The sequence below is a fragment of the Mus caroli genome, chromosome 8 (assembly GCF_900094665.2).
Source record: "Mus caroli chromosome 8, CAROLI_EIJ_v1.1, whole genome shotgun sequence".
NCBI lineage: Eukaryota > Metazoa > Chordata > Mammalia > Rodentia > Muridae > Mus > Mus caroli.
Window position 1 is genome coordinate 31,732,837 of NC_034577.1, and position 19,611 is coordinate 31,752,447.

The 19,611-nt window shown below is 37.2% G+C and overlaps 1 protein-coding gene across 1 annotated transcript in view; it reads right to left on the reverse strand.

Moving 5' to 3' along the window:
* Window positions 1-479: 479 nt before the first annotated feature.
* The window catches only part of Sgcz (sarcoglycan zeta), a 1,036,157-nt gene continuing 1,017,025 nt past the window's right edge, over window positions 480-19,611 (reverse strand). Inside the window, exons 6-8 of the mRNA XM_021169917.2 lie at window positions 17,340-17,412; window positions 3,947-4,070; window positions 480-1,243 (exon numbers count right to left, since the gene is read on the reverse strand). Coding sequence (XP_021025576.1) covers window positions 1,052-1,243; window positions 3,947-4,070; window positions 17,340-17,412 — 389 coding nt within the window. The 3' untranslated portion in view covers window positions 480-1,051. The remainder of the gene's footprint in view (window positions 1,244-3,946; window positions 4,071-17,339; window positions 17,413-19,611) is intronic.

Genomic DNA, 19,611 nt, shown 5'->3' on the forward strand with positions numbered 1-19,611 from the left:
GTGAAAAGACGGATACTAACTTTGAAAATGACATCCCTGTGGAAACTGAATCCGTTCTCAGCATTATGTATCACATTAGCATTTAATTAAAGGCTGTTTTAACTTTTGCACTTAAAAATCAAGTTTAATGTAAGTGGAGCAAACAAAAGAGTGCCTAAGGATAAAGGACACCAAGTGAATATTCAAAGAAATGACTGATGAATTCCCACCATAAGTATATCCCTTCTGTCTTAAATTGAAACGGTTAAGATGTTTTGTTAAAAGCAAATGTGTCACATGCAATAACCACATAAATACTCTATAAGGCCATCCAGATCTGACAAATGACAGCATAATGGCGTTTTTGTTAATTTTGTAAAGATTATATTGCTGAGAGCTTTCAAAATTATCTAATGTACAAAATTCCAGACTTAGTAGACAAAGAGTACCAACACATTGAATTGAAGGAAACAAACAAACAAACAAACAAACAAAAAAACTCAGGGAGAGATTCTGTCTCGTCATTTCATTTAGTTAAAAATCACGTATTGAATTTAATTTTTTAGTAAAGCAAGCATTACATAATGCTTCAAAATTTTAAAATTCGGGGATAAAAGTTTACGTCCAAAAAAGATGAATGGAAAATTGTGCTTTCGGACTGCAGAATCAGTCTTCTGACGGGGTTAAGCGTTTCATGTCACCAGTGGATTTGGGAATTTTGTCTGGGTAATGTGTTCGTGCGCAGTTCGCAGCCAGGTTCTGCAAAAATCTAAAACTGTGTGTGCTTCACTCCACGTAGCAAAGGCACCTAAATTATTCTCCCTTTCGAGCAAAGGTCGCGATCCAGGTTTTCTGCTGAAGATGTTTTTCCCACGGCCGAGTCAGTCCCACTAAGTGTGTTTAGTATGGTGAATCAGGAAAGGTGAAGGCCAATCCTGGCGGATACTGGAACAGTTTGCTCTGTGGTCCATCTGAAGACGCTCTGCACTGATCACAGGGGAAACCGAGCAAATCCGTGAAGCAGACGGACGGGAACAAAAGGCTATTCTGGTGTGAGGAGAAATCAGTCGCTTCAGTTCCACAAGCAAATGCTACTACTGGACTGACAGGTGGAGCCTACCCCAGCTGGAGACAGGTAGAGTTTGCCATTGGGGCAGACGCACAGTTCATACACTGTCTGTCGAGAATTTGAGGAGCTGGTTGAAGAAGAGAAGGAACCGATTGGTAGATTTCCCAGCCGGATTGAATCTGCATTTAAAAATATCTAGGAAGAAAAGAAAAAGAAAAAGAAAAACAACAAAAAACAACAACAACAAAATCATTTCATTTCAGTGTGGTCCCTCCCACAGAGCATCGCAAGGCAATGGGGACTATCCTGATGTTTTGAAAAGATTACAAGCCTGTGCACTGTCCACAGGCTCTGCTGCTGTCTTAAATTTGAGTGGTGGAGTTCTGAGAACAAGTCCCCAATATGAAATGTAGTATTGCATGATCTGCTCAAGGAACTTAGTTATTAAAAACAGCAGCAGTAACAACCATGGCATACACACAGAGAATGAATGGCCCTGGCAGAGGCTTTCCATTTAGCTTCTTAGTCATATCTGAAGACTATATAGAGAAAGAAGAATACCAGCTGGGCTGGCATTCCTGAAGAGGGAGGGAATTAATTAAAAAACATACTCCATTGTCTTTTTTTTTTTAAGTAGTTGTGAAAGAATGAGTAGAATCATTTCTAAAACATCCAGAAAAGTCTTGCTGTCTAAAGTCTTAGGAAGTCATGACAACAAACAGAAAATTATTCTACATATCATCATGCCTAAATTGTCTATTAAATGTTAGTTGGCTTCAACAACCAATTTGACTCATCTTTTCATTTGAGGAATTACTTCATTTATTTAATAATTTCTAATACACCAATTGTTTATTTTGTATTCCTCTCTCATTATCCCTAGTGCATGTACCTGTGTGTGTGTGTGTGTGTGTGTGTGTGTGTGTGTGTCACTGTAGCTATGTGAAGGTCAGAGGATGCTAACATAAAGTTGTTTCTCTGCTTCAACCCTCTGATCCTGGGGGTTGAATTGAGGTCACCAGATGTGGTAGGGTTTAAACACTAAGCTATCTCATTAGCCTTCATCTTATTCTTAATCATAGACTCTGAGTTGCCTAGACAACCCAAAGTTGAAGGATGAGGGAGAGCCGAATTTCCTCCTTCCTCACCCTAGACATTTCTTATTGGAATTCTGCTGGGGGGGTTCCCTGCAGTGGGCATCCATTTGGGTCTCTCTCTAGTTGTCATACTTTGGGGTGAAGTTCCAAGAAATGCAAACTGAACCATGTCACGCCTACTGTCTTGTTCCCCTCTCATTTCAAATAAAACCGGGGGTCTTGCCCCAGGTCACACATCTTGAATGTCCTACCCTAGTCCCCTGCCATCATCAGCTTCAACTGATCTTGCTCATAGCTTGCACTGTAAGTACAAGTTCAGAGCTGTTTTTTATCTGATTCCCTCACTGTGGGATATTTGTTCCACAAATGAACTGGAGTATATATTAACTATATGCTTCAGTAACTTCTTCACTCGTGTAAAGGGGACAAGTTTCCTAATGAGTCCATTCATGTCAGCTGCTGGAAAGAGATTTGCTTTCATGGAGATGAAACATAAGGCAGGAAGCTAGAAGAACCGAGATACTGATGTCAACGCCATATTCCTGGGCCTCTCCAGGTTACAGTATGGATGTGCTTGCCCACCTCTCTTTTCTGCCAATGCAGTTACTGTGATGCTGATCACATTCCAATTTCTGAAATTGGTATGTCTGTTCTGTATTGTCCCATAAAGCCACACGATCCATCTGCTCTGAAACTCAATCCTGTGACTAGAATCACACCCTAGAGCTTTGAACTCAGCACTGCCTGTCTTCTCTAACAAGAATCCATTTCATTTGTACCTGCTGATATCAGTACGATTTGTCTCCTTGAAAATGTTAATCAATTTTGGAATAAATAATCTCCCTCAGCAACATTCTAGCATGCTTGCTGTGGTATGTTGTTGCACTGTGGATGTGGCCATATCATTAAAACTTTTCATTTACAGTTATGACTGGTGTTTCCTTCAATGCCAAATTTGCAGTTCCTCATACCATTGTGTATAAAATGAGAGAGATTGTCTATAGCAGAACCTTGCATTTTCTATAAAATTAAGGCTTCTTCATTTCAACTATTACTTTGAATATCTGAATACTATATCTGATGATATGAAGTAGTTTAAAATCTATCTAAAGGTAGAGACTTTTTTTTTGATAAGTGATCAGTTTGTCCTTTTGTGGTATTGATGTTGGGCAGAGAAACAAACAAGCCAATATCAAACCACTTTAGGAAAAACATTTCCTTTCTTAAACTAATTTTAATGAGATATATAAAGGTATATACCAAATGTACATTGGTGGGTGCTATTCAATTTTCAACATATGTGAACCCTGTGTAATGTTTAAATTGGGTTCACTGTACTTAGCTACACAGAGAGTTAATTTTTTTATGGTGAGCACTTTCCAAATTTTGTCTTCAGATCTTCTGAAATATCTATATAATTATTGTTATCTATACTGATCAATCCTGTTAGGCATGAGCAGTCTTTCCAAAATTCTTGTTGTTTTCTGACTATAACAGAACAAGCTGATGAACCTTCAGAAGAACCAGTCTAAAGATCCAAAGAGAAAGGTAAAGAGGGACTGCTTCCATTCTAATGTTTGAAGCTAATATCAAGCAACAAAAATCCGGAGGTCTGTTTTAAAGGGTCTTTGGAATGAGTACATTTTAGTAGAAAGTAGGAAGAGCTTATTGAATCCAGTATTAAAGATGTATCAAGATTTCCAAAGCTTGGAATTTTTTTCATGAAGCAGCTCTGTGTGTCTCCTGGAACATGAGTCAAGTGGTGTATAAAGCAGCAGGGTCAACCCTGCTGGAGACTCACCTCCCCTTCTGTGGACTGTAAGTGTAGCTCCTTCCTACAGGTAGCCTTGAAGTCACCTGCAGCTGCGCTCACCTGGACTCCACGTGGAGCCTCCATTTTCAAGGATCTAGTTGGTGATTCAAGCCTAAAGGAAAGGAAAATATCATTATGAAAGAGAAAATTTAGAAGGAACTGAAAAAGTAAGTATTAGTGAGTCAGGTTTAATGGACTTTACAGAGAGTCAGCATAGACCTATATTCTCACTTTTTGTTACAATGATTTCAAGCCCAGTTAAGTTTTGGGACAATCTTTTTTCATTACTTTATCTATTTTTTTGGCTCATTATAAAAATCTTCATTTGTTCTTATCAATTATTTACTCTTCATGTATAATAATTTAATAACATTTCCTTATGCTAGCTCTTTTTATCATGTTCAAAAAGTAGGTCGCCATCATGAGTTTACATGTTTAAATTTTTAATATATTATCAATATTAATGATGAAGTTTAATAACTAAATTGGAATAATTTGGCATGTATGTATTTTCCAATAAAGAGTTCCAGCTTTGTGAATATAAAAGACCCAAATGGAAATCATTATTATTGTAATCATTATTACAGTCCCTCAATGGTGCACCCTTAAAATTTTGTAAACTTTAAATTTTTTAAAATGTGCTTGAAAAATATGGAAATTCATATAAAAACGTATTTTACATGTTTAATGACCTTCATTGCTTCATTTCAGTGGCCTCAGACTAAAGCACAGCAGTTTGTAGAAGAAAAATCAGCAAGAGGAAAGTCAAAAGTCAACAGAATGTAGTGATGGAATTCCAAGCAGGAGAAGTGGTGGGTACCAGCTGTTTTTGTTGTGGTGGTGGTGGTGGTTGTTTACTGTAAACTCTTCCATAGCTGATGAAGCTGCCTCCTTTCTCTTCCATCACAGGGCATCAGGAAAAGGCTTCTCTCAGCTTCTCTATCACCATGATCCAAAGTGACTTTTCTACTCTGAGACAAGACCCAGAGCTGTTTTCAGGAAGAACTTCATGAAACATATCTCTGAAAAGCATGGCTCCAGTTGCATATGTAGCAGAGGATGGACTTGTCGGGCATTGATGGGAGGAGAGGTTCTTGGTCCTATGATACTTTATCTCTTATTAACTCACTTGAGCACCTAAAGCTAAAAGGCTTTTTAAAATATCTGTTTATAAGGTGTGCTTGCATGTTCTTGTTTGAATAAAAATAGAGCAAGAAATTAAAAAAAAAAGTGTACTTAGTGTCTAATTACTTAGTAGAATCTATTACTAACCTTTTCCATATGGTATTCAAAATGTAAAATCTGAATTTAAAGTTATATTTATAATCCTTATATACAATGTCACACTGCCTTAAAAGAGGTATCTGTGCCCAGTGTCATTTTAGTGTTTTGTTGGTTAATACTATCATTATTGAAATCACTCATGGGTGATATGAATGAGTCATTTGCATAGCAGTTAGAGAAGAGCATACCTAAAAATACAAATATGTTAATATATTAAGGCAGATTATTACTCCAACATTCAATAAAAGGTAACTTGCATGCATTTAAGTAGAAGAAAAGTTTTAATTTTACCCAGTAATCGACATGACTCAACTTATTTCTGAAGAGAAAAATCAAACTTATTTCTCACACATTTGATAGCCAATTGTGCATATAAGATTTATGAAGGCTTTATTTATGCTGCAATAACATTAACTGCATTGAAAATTCTGAGTGATTAAGATTTTCCACTTTGATCTCTATCAAATGATTAATCAGGAAATGATTGTAATATTTATGTTTATTTATGCACTAAACATACTCATGGCTAACCTATCCTAAAGTACTACTGATTTAAGGGTCCTTTGCCCAAAATATGTAAAGATGGGGCCTCAGGGATGTTAGCCAGAGACAATGTCCCAGCTTCATCTGCTCTGAATTGACAGTATTTACTTTTTGAACCAAGCAAGCTCACATCTGTACTAAAGATTCAGTTTAGTCTGATTGACTTAGTAGAACTTCCATGATGGTAGCCAGTAGGAATATGATTGACCCAGAGTCAAATGACCTTGGGTTCTATTTAACTCCCTCAGTAGCTAATCCCTGACGATCTCCCTGTATTTCCTAATGTCATCATGACTATCAGGTAAATAGTTTTGGAAGTGACTTGTTTTCCAGCAATACCCAAAGTAAAACTGCCACTAAATAGCATCTCAAACCTATGGCAGAAATTTCCCCATTTGCTGCACCCATCAGACTGAGCCTGCTACTAGTCTATCTTGCAGGTGCTTTGGATTTCTTTCATCCAGTAACAGGGACAACAGCCACAAAACTCCACAAAAGCATTTCTGCATTTAAATACAGAATTTGGGTGGAGTCTGAGTCCATATTCCCAGGCCCTTGCCACTCATATTTAGATCAGAAATATCTTATGTTCTTTGCTGTAAGAGATGAGATTTGTGTTGTTGCTATAAGCTTTGAATAACATGGCATGTGTCAGTGTGTAACCAGGGAATCATACCTTCCCTCCCTCCTTTGTCTCCCTCTCTCTTTCTCTTCTCATGTTTCCCTCTCCTCCCTCCCTCCCTCCCTCCTTCCCTTCTTCCTTCCTTCCCTCCCTCCCTCCCACCCTTCTTCCCTACCTTCCTCTCCCTCTTTCTCTCTCACATTATCCTTGGTTCCCTCCCCATGACCCCATCACCTCTTATTTTTTGCTCATCCACTTGATGAGCAGAATGTCACCACAAATGACATAGAAACCGATAGAAATCATTTGGATTTCCTAAAAGTAAAGATTTTTTCTTTTTGGAAAATAAAATAGAGCCATTTTGTTGTACTGAAAAATGACTTTGAACAAGAAGAAAAGGTCAACTATAGGAAGGAAATGGACAATCCTTATTTACTCCTACCTGCTAAAGATCACTTGATTGAGTCATAGGACAGGTGGCTACAGAGGGAAATTAATATGGTGGTAAAAGAGTGCTCTGTATGCTGCTACCTGAGGTCAAGGCTGAATGGTAGGATTCCCCCCCCCCTTTCTTTAATATGTCTGTAGTCTGGGGGAAAAAGAGGTAGGTGTTTCAGAATAGATTTGGGTATGAGCTTCAAAGGGAAACAAACAAACAAAACAAAACAAAACAAAACAAAAACAAAACAAAAGACTCCCCACCCCCCCCAAAAAAAAAGAAAAAGAAAAAGAAAAAAAACAACAGAAATCCATGGTCCATGGTGGATGATGTCTGAGAGAAAACTGAGAAGCTTTTAACAGCCTTGGATCTATGAGGCCTCCATTGACCGAACACCAACATAAAAGCTTTTTGGAAGAGTGACACAAGCCAAGGGAAAAATGAAATTTACTGGGCTTAGCACAAGGAAGATTAAATTTGTAAATTATGTTATATGAGATGATTTTCATTTTATCAGCAACAAGATTTTTTTTGGAGACATGTAATTGCTAAATATTTGAATCTGTGCATTACCTGGTATGTTTAAACATTAGCAAATGGTAGAAATTTTACAGTACTGCCAAATTGCTTAAGTGCCAAAGTAATTAAGACTTTGAATTAAATAAGTCTCAATTGTGTGCTTTGCTAGGATTGATAGAATTAAATGTAATAATTGTAAAAAAATGCAAGTGTTATTAAAGTGGTATATTCTGTTCTGAATAACAAGCAGTGTTGAAACAAGTAGTATACACAAATAATTTCAAGCTAATTACAAAAATAAAATTTATTTAAAGAGTATATATAATAAAATTTATTAGACAAGTTTTAGGATTTCTAACTTATACTTTGATTTAATATTGAACATATGGTTGGCAGCTCTCAAGTGTTTCTTAGGTACATGAAAATTGAGCCAATCTTAAGTCTTTTGATAAACTTTCCTGAATACAAATAAATACATAAAAATAAACAAATTTTTATGGGAAAAATCATGTAATAACATATTAACCTGGCATATGGATCCAGAGCCATTCAAATTACAACTGGCATTTTTGGGAATGGGAAATTACATTTTGAACATATAGAGATACAGTTTATCTGAGTTATCTATGTCAGTATTTGTTATTGTATGCATGTCACAAAGATGCAAGTATTTAACTATCCAGAGTGACTCATTGTCTCATGTACCTTGTATTGAATAGAGAAATCAGTTCTCTATTATATCCACTGGGTACTGTCCCTCAGGTAAACCAGAAGAGGGATAAGTTTTTCTAAATTTTGGGTATAATTAAGACAAACGTTGCATTTAAGCTAAAGTTTCTTCACACTTTCAAAGAGTCTGCAAACTACACTATTGAACAAATAGATCTAGACAGAGTTTCAAAGATTTGAAGTAAGAAACACTTAACTAGTCATGACAGCTTATCAAAATAGGTTGGACACTGTAATTATGCATTCTATTCATTATTTCAAAATAATATTTTCCAGGCACTTCTAGGAGGTATGCTATAAATGATAGGACAATAGAAAAACATCTCTTACATTGAACTTGGTACTGCAAATTCTATTGTCATGCCAATTACTCTCAAAGAGCAAAGCAGGAATTGAAGCATAAACTAGCGAAAATTAATTACTATACTATGTGCAAAAGTCATATCAATATAATGAGAGAATTCACCACGGGAATTGGGATAAGAAACTGTGAGTTCCTTCTACTTCAAATATCACTTGCTGTTAAATTCTGTAGTGATCATCCACCTACCTATAGCTGAAAGCACTTTAAAAACAGAATGTTGTAGCTTTAGCAGTATGAAGTTATATTTTCAGTTCTATCATAGTGTGTTAGCCATATAGTTAAGGTAATGTAATAAAAACTAATTTTAATACTGGAGCATTACTGTATAGTTAAGCTATAATTACTATACTAACACTAAAGACTAGATGCTCTAATTATCCATATGTTACCTAAAACAGTTAAATATGATGATTGGACTGATTTCTCAGGATTATTATGCTAGTGCAAGCATTCTTGACAAAGTACAATGTTAGAGAACTGGAAACTAACTCCAAAGCTGCAGTCATCAAGAAAGAAGTGACACCACATTGCCATTGTACATTGAAATAAGACAGATTTCACAAACAGTCTGTTTTATTTTCCAAACATTTGTCCATTGTCAGGGCAATAAAGTTATCCAATGTGCTTATAGAAAATAATACTGGAATAACTGGATATCTGTATGCCAGAATAAACTTCAGTCTCTACCACACACTACCATATAATAGTTGAAATCATAAGGCTTTTCAATGAAAAGAACTTGGCAACTTAAGTGATTAAAAGTGTCACAGTCCACAATGTGTCACAATTAGTTCATAATTAAAAATGTGATTAATATCTTTACATTAAAATATACTTTCTAAATAACCACCAATAATATTAATACATAATGGCCTGGGAAATAATATCTGTACCATGACATGTCACAAATGTTATCAGGATATATAAAAATTCTCCCTAATATTTACAGAATATGTGAACACATCAGGAAAGATATGTGGCTATCAGATATGTGAATGGAAGTGAGTCATATAGAATAATAGCAAACAGAAGAGAAATATAGAACTGGCATGTTCCTATACATGACTTTAATTAGTAAGATTGCTAGCACCAAGTATTGGTAAGACTGGACAGTTTTTTTTTTTAATGAAAGAACAATAAATATTGTAGAAAATACATTTTGTCATAATAACTAACGAACAGAAATATATATAATAATTATATATATATATATCTTTATCAATATCTGGATCTATTTAATAGTATTGTTGCTACATAAAACTCTAATACTTAGTAATATTATCTTAAATTAAACCAAACAAAGGTTGTAAGTATGAGTTTAAAGTTTCCATGAAACCTAGTACAGAGCTCAGGACATACTAAATAGTTATTAAATCTGCTGAATAAACTTTAGAAAATCACATTTTTAAATGTAAACGTTTATACTCTATTGTATCTTACAAAGGGCTATTCTTGAGAAGACCACAAGTACTGCTTTCTTTACGCAGCCAACCCATTTGGCTTGCCTGATTAGCATTGCATCAGCCAAGAGTTCTTAGCTATATATGTTAAGGTCTCAGATACTCTGCTTTAAGTTTTAATACACACATGAATAATTAAATAGCCCAATTATCACTGCACTTTGCTTCTGCTTCCATTTTGAAATTTAAATTAGTAACATTCATCTTAGGAGTAGTCAGTCTATTTTGGCAGTAGATGGTAAATCAAGCCTCTCTAATATTAATTAATGGATGGTCAGAAGAGAGAAATCAGAAACACCATATACCACCTGTAACTTATTTCATGCTTCAATCTGAAAATGTTGAGACATCTGTAGACCACTTAAAGCCATAGGTGGTACTATTTCTTTTTTTTCATTTTTTTTTTTTTGAGACAGGTTTTCTCTGTATAGCCCTGGCTGTCCTGATGGTGCTATTTCTATAGAGATAGATTTTTCATAAGAGGATACAACATACATACATTTTTTTAAAATGAAAGAACCAAGAGGTTTACTTTAAGACTCAGAAACTAACAAATGAATTGGTCCCTTCTAATACATGTATTTTATATTTAGGTATATCCTAATTATACACATATGGTTGAATGCCAAAGTTCAATTAATTTTAACACTTAAGTGGAAAAAAATCATCTTTACTACAAAATATTAGGAATATTTCTTGACATGCAAATATTGTGCATTGCTGAAATCAGATTAAATATAGCTGTGTTATAACACATTCACTGTTTCTGCCTGATGGCAACACTACAAGTCATTTCTTCTGGTTTTTACGTTATTATTATCTGTAATCCTCCTGCTTTGGAAAGAGATGTCTGAGCATCTTCTAACTATAATCCATTGCCCAACTGATTTGCAAATCTACCTTCTCCCTCTTTTTCACTCTTTTCACCATTCTGTTTCAAACTTCTAGAGGTCAGTTGTGTTTTTATTTCATTTGAGTAAGATCATGGGGTTTGCTGTACATAGAAACTAAGGCTGGTCTACAACAATTGGCAATTGATGATATCCATATGCATCCTGTATAATGTTTCTTACACAATATTAATTTAGTTACTATCTCATTATTTAAAGATATTTGGTTACAATCATTCAAGCTGACAACTATCAAAGCACTATAACATATGAGATGCATTGCTGTCTGCTAAAATACTAAGAATAAGCAGGGAACCTATGGAAGATGTAATCCAGAAATGTACTATCTTACGTGGAGAACAACCATAGTTATTCCAAACATTATATATTACTAAAGGGAGGGCATGAAATGTGTTTGTGTGTGTGTGTGTTTGATTTTTGTGTTTGTAGCATATAGAGTGTATATGTACATGTATGTATTATGTGTTCACACATAGACATTTGTACACACATTTATTAAAAGGCTAGCATTGACTGTTCTGGTCAGTCACCTGTTATTTTATTCTTTTTAGATAGACCCTCAAGACTAAAAGTATACTTTTAAAATGTGGCTCATGCACTGCCTTGATCACTATCTATCCAGTTTTGCATAGAATGTGTACCTATTAATTTGCAAAAAATTAAAAATTAATAAAATAAAAAGTACCTGGTAATATTCAATAGATTATTGAATGTATGTTTCTCAATTCGTCAGAAGAAAAGTCACAAAAGTATTACCACAAGACTATGAGATTCTGAATATTTGTTATTGTAAAAGTGTTTGGTTGTTCTATTTTTTTGAATTAAAAATTTCAACTCATTCTGCACATATGAGAGAAGGTAAACTGTAAATTACTGAAAGAGAAACCTGGACACCAACCCAGCCACAACCTTCCTTTTTCAATCTTTCCTGCCTGTAATTTGTACTGGGGCAATGACAGTGCAGAGTTGTGGAAGTGGCTAATGAATGTTTGGTTTAATTTGAGGCCAGTGCCATGAAAGGGAACCTATACCCTACACTGCCAGGAAGGGCTGGGACATAAGAATAGATAGCCCAGAGACTTAGGATAGAACCAGACACAACTGGAAAAAAATTAATGATATTCTGCTATACTCATAGATCTTGTCCTATTTAAGTCTATACTCATAGTCTTGTTCAATTCTTATTAGAGAAGCTTCCTCTGGAGGCAGATGGAACATGTGCAGAGAACCACAGCCAGACATTAATGGAGAGATGAAAAGAGAGTCTAAAATGGAGCTTTCCATTGTGTGCCTTCATTGGAGAATGGGATTTCACTGAAGAGGGGGAGGAAAGACTGTAGTAGTCAGAGGAATTGGAGGACACAAGGAAAAGAACATGGCCCACTAAGTCAACAAAGCAGTGTGAACATGGGCTCACAGAGACTGAAGTGGAAAGCTCAGAGCCTGCATGGGTCTGCTCCAGGTTCTCTGCTTATGTGTTATAGCTATTAGCTTGGTACTTTTATGAAATTCATTAGAGTAAGAGCAGGTGTATTTCTGACTCTTGTCTGTCTTGAGACTCTTTCTGTCCTTTTGGAGTGCCTTGTCTGCCCTCAATATGAGGGTTTCTTTCTCTTTCTTTCTTTCTTTCTTTCTTTCTTTCTTTCTTTCTTTCTTTCTTTCTTTCTTTCTTTCTTTCCTTCTTTTTTTCTCTCTCTCTTTCCCTAACTAGGCTGGTCATCATTAAGTCCTAGAATCTTCCTATAATTTCTTGTTTAGTTCTATTTTGCTGTAGTCTCTTGAAGGTCTGCTCTTTCCTGAAGAAGAGATTGAGGGAGAATGGATCTGGGAAAGAGGACACATGAAGAGGGCAGGGCTAGGAGGAATGGAGAGAGGGTAAAATGTGTTTTCGTTGTATTGTATGAGAGAAGAAATGATTTTTAATTAAAAAAACAACAACTTTATTGGTAGAACAGCAAAACTATGCCAGGAAGCTTGGTAAGGTAGGGCAGGTTAAAACCCAAAGTCAAGGTGGGCAAATACCTGAGACTTAGGCAACTAGCCACTCCCTGACAGGTTCCTGACTTGGAACGAGAGTCACACTCCCCACATAAGGAAATGTGACCTGTGGTCCCAGAGGCCTAAACAGAGTTCTCCATGCCAATGTCGTACCTAGAGATGTTGAGGGATTAGCCAATAATCTTCCCTTCCCTGACTTTCCTCCCTGCAAAAAGTATTTAATCTTAGATCCACCCTAAAACGTGGGTACGGTATGATATGCATTCATTTTCTATGATGAACAGTCAATAAAAGATATGGATAAACCTGGACGGTCTCTTTCATCTATCGCTGCTATGGGGAGCTTACAGAAGGTAGCCTACAGAATGTCAGCTAACCACTTTGTGTGTCTAGCCTGGTTCCACCAGGCTAAAGATAATCATTGCTGAGACAAACCAGAATTCCCCTTTCCCTTGCCCCTAGGCTAGAGGCTGTATGTAGCTAGAGGTCTGCCAACTCTGTTCTCAACTCTTCTCCAATTCCCACTAGTACTGGATATGTAAGAGTCTGACAACCTCCTCAGCCCCAGCCTTGTCACAGGCTTGGGGATCCTCAAACCATCATCGGCTTCCCCACATCTCAGACTGTGCTTTCCCACTCCTAGAGTGGTGTCTTGGCACTTTCCTGAAGCCCAGCACCTGCCCCAGAGGCAGAGTGGCATAAGAGCAGTCAATCTCCCAATGTTCTGCTTCCCCAAGATGCCATGCCCAGTGGCAGGACAGACATGGACCCACACATCTATTTTCTGTTTTCTTTTGACTATATTTCTGCTTATTCAATGACAAAAGCTAAATAATGACTTTTATGAAATAAAATGTATGTGTGTTTATGTGAGTATGGCTAATTTATGTGTTGTGCCTGCATGTATGTGTGAATTCACATATACGTATTTGTGCACACATGTGTGGAGGCCAGAGAAGAACACTGAGTTCTTATCATGTATTGCTCTATCACTTATTGAGCTATTCCACTGAGACAGACCCTCTTGCTGAACCTATAACTAGGCTGGTGGCAAGAAAGTCGCAGGATCTTCCTGTCTCTCCACTCCTCCTCTCCCACAGCACTGGGGAATACAAACATGTGCTAAGCTATGAGTAGCTCCTTTACAAATGTTGTTTTCTGCACTCACATCCTATTGTGAGCTTATCAAGTACTTTTCCTGAACCATCAAGAAATTCTGTCTCCTAAATAGTTATCTAACAGCAGTGATTTTAATGTGCATTTTCTTTGTGTTATTATTTTTTTATGGAACCACTGTAGCAGATACATTTTGGAGTATAATATCCCTATGAGGAATTAAGTAATCCATCTCACTTCATCAAATGTTAATTTATTTGTTGAGTTAAGAATGTCTGTTGCATGAGAATTCTCAACTGAGGAATCATGAACGGCTGAGAAGCACCTAAAGAAATGTTCAACATCCTTAGTCATCAGGGAAATGAAAATCAAAACAACCCTGAGATTCCACCTCACACCAGTCAGGATAGCTAAGATCAAAAATTCAGGTGACAGCAGATGCTGGTGAGGATGTGGAGAAAGAGTAGACTCCTCCATTGCTGGTGGGATTGTAAGTTGGTACAACCACTCTGGAAATCAGTCTGGCCATTATTCAGACCCAGCCAGCTATACCACTTCTGGACATATACCCAAAAATGCTCCAACATATAACAAGGACATATGTACCACTATGTTCATAGCAGCCTTATAATAGCCCGAAGCTGAAAACAACCCATATGTTCCTTAACAGAGGAATGGATACAGAAAATGTGGTACATTTACACAATGGAGTACTACTCAGCTATTAAAAATCAATGACTTCATGAAATTTGCAAGCAGATGGATGGAACTAGAAAATATCATCCTGAGTGAGGTAACCCAGTCACAAGAGGACACACATGGTATGCACACACTGATAAGTGGATATTAGCAACAACAACAAGAAAAAACTCAGAATAGCCATGATACAACTCATAGAACACATGAAACCCAAAGTATGGCTACTATAGTCCTACCCAGAAAGGGTAAAAAATAATCTCGGGAGAGAGAGGGAAAGATGGATCTGGGAGGGAGAGAGAAGGGGGATATGAAAGGGCATTCAAAAACAGGAGGGGGTTCTCCCCTAAGAAGTACAGAGGGCCAGAAATTTGAAAGGTGTGTAGTAGTGGGAGGAGGGGGAACTGCGGGGTAGACACTAGAAAGTTCTGGATTCCAGTGACCCAAGAGGTTCCCAGTACCCAACAAGGGGGACATTAACTGAAATACACAGAAAGGGGAGATACAACCTGTAGAGACCATATCCAGTGTATAGGCAATGCCCTTGGTTGACAGATGGCGCCACACAGCCACCTCAAAAAAAAAAAAAATCCAGAATTCTTCACTTCAAAAGGAAATGCAGGGACAAGAGTGGAGCAAAGTCTGAAGGAAACACTATCCAGAGACTACCCCACCTAGGGATCCATCCCACCTGCAGACTCCAAACCCAGACACTATTGCTGATGCCAAGAAGTACTTGAAATTCTTGAGCAAATGGATGTATCTGGAGAATATCATCCTGAGTGAGGTAACCCAATCACAAGAGAAGTCACTTGATATGCAATCACTGATAAGTGGATATTAGCCCAGAAACTTAGAATACTCAAGATACAATTTGCAAAACACAAGAAAATCAAGAAGAACGATGACCAACGTGTGGATACTTCAGTCCTCCTTAGAATATGGAAAAATACCCATGGAAGGAGTTACAGAGACAAAGTTTGGAGCTGAGATGGAAGGATGGGCCATCCAGAGACTGCCCCACCCGGGGATCCATCCCATAATCAGCCACCAAACTCATACACTATTGCATATGCCAGCAAGATTTTGCTAAAAGGACCCTGATATAGCTGTCTCGTGTGAGGCTATGCCAGTGCCTGGCAAATACAGAAGTGGATGCTCACAGTCATCTATTGGATGAAACACAGGGCCCCCAATGGAGGAACTAGAGAAAGTACCCAAGGAGCTGAAGCTGTCTGCAACCCTATAGGTGGAACAACAATATGAACTAACCAGTATCCCCCAGAGCTCGTGTGTCTAGCTGCATATGTAGCAAGAAGATGGCCTAGTCAGTCATCATTGGGAAGGGAGGCCCCTAGGTCTTGCCAACTTTATATGCCCCAATACAGGGAAGCACCAGGGCCAACAAGTGGGATTAGGTGGAGAGGGGAGCAGGGCCGGGGGAGGGGGTATAGGGAACTTTGGGGATAGCATTAGAAATGTAAATAAAGAAAATATAAAAAAAAAAGGTGCTTGCTGACATGAGCCTGGTACAGCTGCTGACAGGAGCCTGGTACAGCTGTCCCCTGAAAGGTTCTGCTAGAGTCTGACCCATACAGATGCGGATGCTTGCAGCCAAATATTTGACTGAGCTCTGGGACCTCAGTGGAGGAGTTAGGGCAAGGACTGAAGGAGCTGAAGGGGTTTGCAACTCGACAAAAAGAACAACAATATTAACCAACTGTACTCTCCAAAGCTCTCAGGGACTAAACCACCAACCTAAGAATATACATGGGGGCCCCCATGGCTCCAGCTGGATATGTAGCAGAGGATTTCCATTATCACTAGGAGGGGGCTCTTGGTCCTGTGGAGGCTTGATGACCCAGAGTATGGGAATGCTATGGTGCTGAAGGCAGGAGTGGATGGGTGGATGGGAGAGTACCCTCTTAGAGGCAGGGGGAAATGCATAGTGGTATTGTGGAGGGGAAATTGGCAAGGGAGATAACATTTGAAATGTAAATAAATAAAATAACCAAGAAAAAGAAAAGAAAAAAAAAGAATGTCTGTTTGTCTGTTGTAGTAACTATGAATACTTTCTCTTAATATTTTTAAATAAAAGTTGTCATGATTTTCTTGAGAGATATCTCTGTTATGTTGGTACCTCACAATGTTTTGTGTATGGATAGACTTTGCATGGTATCAAGGCTCTTAGGCACAGTATAATAATGGGGATTTTAGACTGTGGTACCATAGCAGGACAAAGCATGTCTGTATGTTGATTACAGTGTCTATTTGTCTCTTCAGTCTCCTCCTTCATATCCCTGATCCTTTCATATTTTCTCTTGGTCTTCCTTTCTCTAGTCCCCTCATGGTTGTTTATCTATATCCTGTTATCCTATATCCTATTAGACTGACCTAAGTCTAATCTTCCATAGTGCCTAAGTTATACAGTAGTCCTCTAAACTTCTCTGAAAGCTGTCTCTTTTCATTTTTAAAACTCTTTATCCTTAGTCCATATATTTTTGAGTTCATGCCATATATGTTTAGGAACGCTGACAAGTTAGAATAGCTCAATATCTTGAATCAAGTATCTGACTAATATAAGATTATGGCATAGTAATATTTTTGTCCAAGTTCCTAGCACAAGCACCATTTAACTTATTCATACGTCAAAGGCTGTAAATTATGAGAACGACGGCCTGGTATAGAAGAAGTGCTCACCTGAGGTCTTGAGATGGCTCTGCTCTGATGTGAGGTGTTTCCACAGAGTGTCCAAATACTGCTCCTTCAGTTCCTGCGGGCAGCATGAATACAGCTGTCAGTGTAAGCAAGTCTGTACACACACAGTATCTTTCATTCAAATATGTGTATCAAATATTTTCCCCTCAGCTGAAAACAGTAGCAGATTAATTAAAAATTTAACATTCGACAAGGAGTGCAAGACAGAGACGAGCCAAGGAAGAAAGATCTGAATATCCTATACTTTTAAGATTAAATTATGACTGCTTTAGATAAAAGGAATTCACCTTCTGCTCTGATCAAAGAACAAAGACCCATCCCTTTCATTGCTTTACTTCACAGCTAAGTGGATTTAAGCAAAAGGATAGGTTGAAACACTCAGGTCAGGCATCGCATATCTCAGAGGGCATGATGAAACTGCCGACGGTGAGCTCAGGGCAACACAGTGCTAGACGTTTACAGAAAGGTTTCCAACAGGAGTTAGCCACTTTCTATCAGAGAGCTTTTCAGAGGTCGCCCGAAAGCAAAGAACTCCACAATACTTTGACTTTTGTGGAGTTAAGGCACTATCTAAAACTGAGAGCCACTTTAATTCATTTCATTATAGTTGAGGTCATCTGAGGTCATTGTTGTCTGAAGAGGTCAGGGACTCCAGCTTCTTGTGCAGATGGCCAATTGACACGTGGTCTGAGCACACTTACTGACTCTCCTTGATTTTTCCAGGCACCTAGAGCTTTTCTACAGCTTAAGTGAGAAAAAGAGAGTATGCTTTTCTTTAAAAATGAAGTGAAGTTGTTTTTTTAACAGTGTAATGACAAAAGCAGTTTGTAAAATAAGATTTATTCAAATGTTATACATCTTTTCAGATTAGACATTTTCTTTTGACCTCATCTTTCCTCAATATTTTAACGTAAGAATGTTATGCTTGCTTCATAAATGTCATCAGCACTGTATTAATAATGCAATAGAATTCAAAGCTATACATTGAAATGCAAATAAATATGGCTGTGCATACTGTGGAGGGAAATATAAATCATGTCGATTCTGCAAGCACCAATGGCATTGTTAAGAGGAAACTGAAGCTGAGGTTTACAATATCATAAACTAACATAACTTTATAGGGAAATGGATTAGATCTACTTAATGATCTTTTTCAATAAATACTAAGGTACACTTGGACATAAAGTGTTGCCGGAAGATTATTTTGAAGGACTGAAATATTAATTGCTTCATATTATGTTTGAGAGTCAAAACTCTTGGGGTTTTCCTTGGTAAGCTCTTGCAATACAGATTTTCCTTCATGAAGTAAATGTTACTGGCATCTGCTTGCCTCTGAGCCTTACTGGTTATCCCCCCCCCCATAATAAAAAGATTTGTAGGACAGTGCTTGTAGGTTTTTTTTTTATGATCTCTGTTAATTTAGAACACTCATTTCCTTAAATGATTCGTTCTTTTGATTCTCTAATTCTGCAAATTAAACATTTCTTATTATGTGTCCTGAAAGGTAACATAATGATTTCAGTTGAAGTAGTAATTCTGTGATTTGGATGGGGATGGCATTTGAAAGAATATCCCCAGATAGACATTTACATATCTCAAGGAGAGTGACTGACATTTTAATACAGACTGTAACAACCTGATAGAATAGTTATCCTTGTGCAAAGTTCAAATGCTAATCTCTAGCTCTGTATGATTATGAAAATTTTTCAGACAAGGTGACAGAAATATAATTAGAGAACAGTGACAATATTTATTTTCAAACAGTGGGTTCCTCCCACTGTAACAGCACAGAATCTCTATAGCTGAAATCAAAAGTAGAAAATCACCAACACCCAAGCTTGTCATTGTGGATTAAATCTAAATTAACACAAATTAGAGGTAAAAGGGAGAGACATAGCATCAAACACCATGGAAATCCAGAGAACCAGAAGGACATACTGTAAAAACCTGTATTCCGCCAAATTAAAAAAATGTAAACATAATAGCTAATTTTCTTGGTATATACCTCCCACCAAAGTTAAATCAAAATTAGATGAGCAACTTAAACAAACCTACATATAACTCCTAAGGAAGTAGAAGCAATAATTAAAAGTCCACTAACCAAAAATGAAAAAATAAAAAATGAAGCTCAGGTATAAATGATTTTAGTGCAGAATACTATCAGGCTTACAAAGAAGAATTGATACCAGTATTTCTCAAGTTATTTCACAAATTGAAGTAGAAGTGAGATTTCTTTTTTTTTTGATTTTTAATA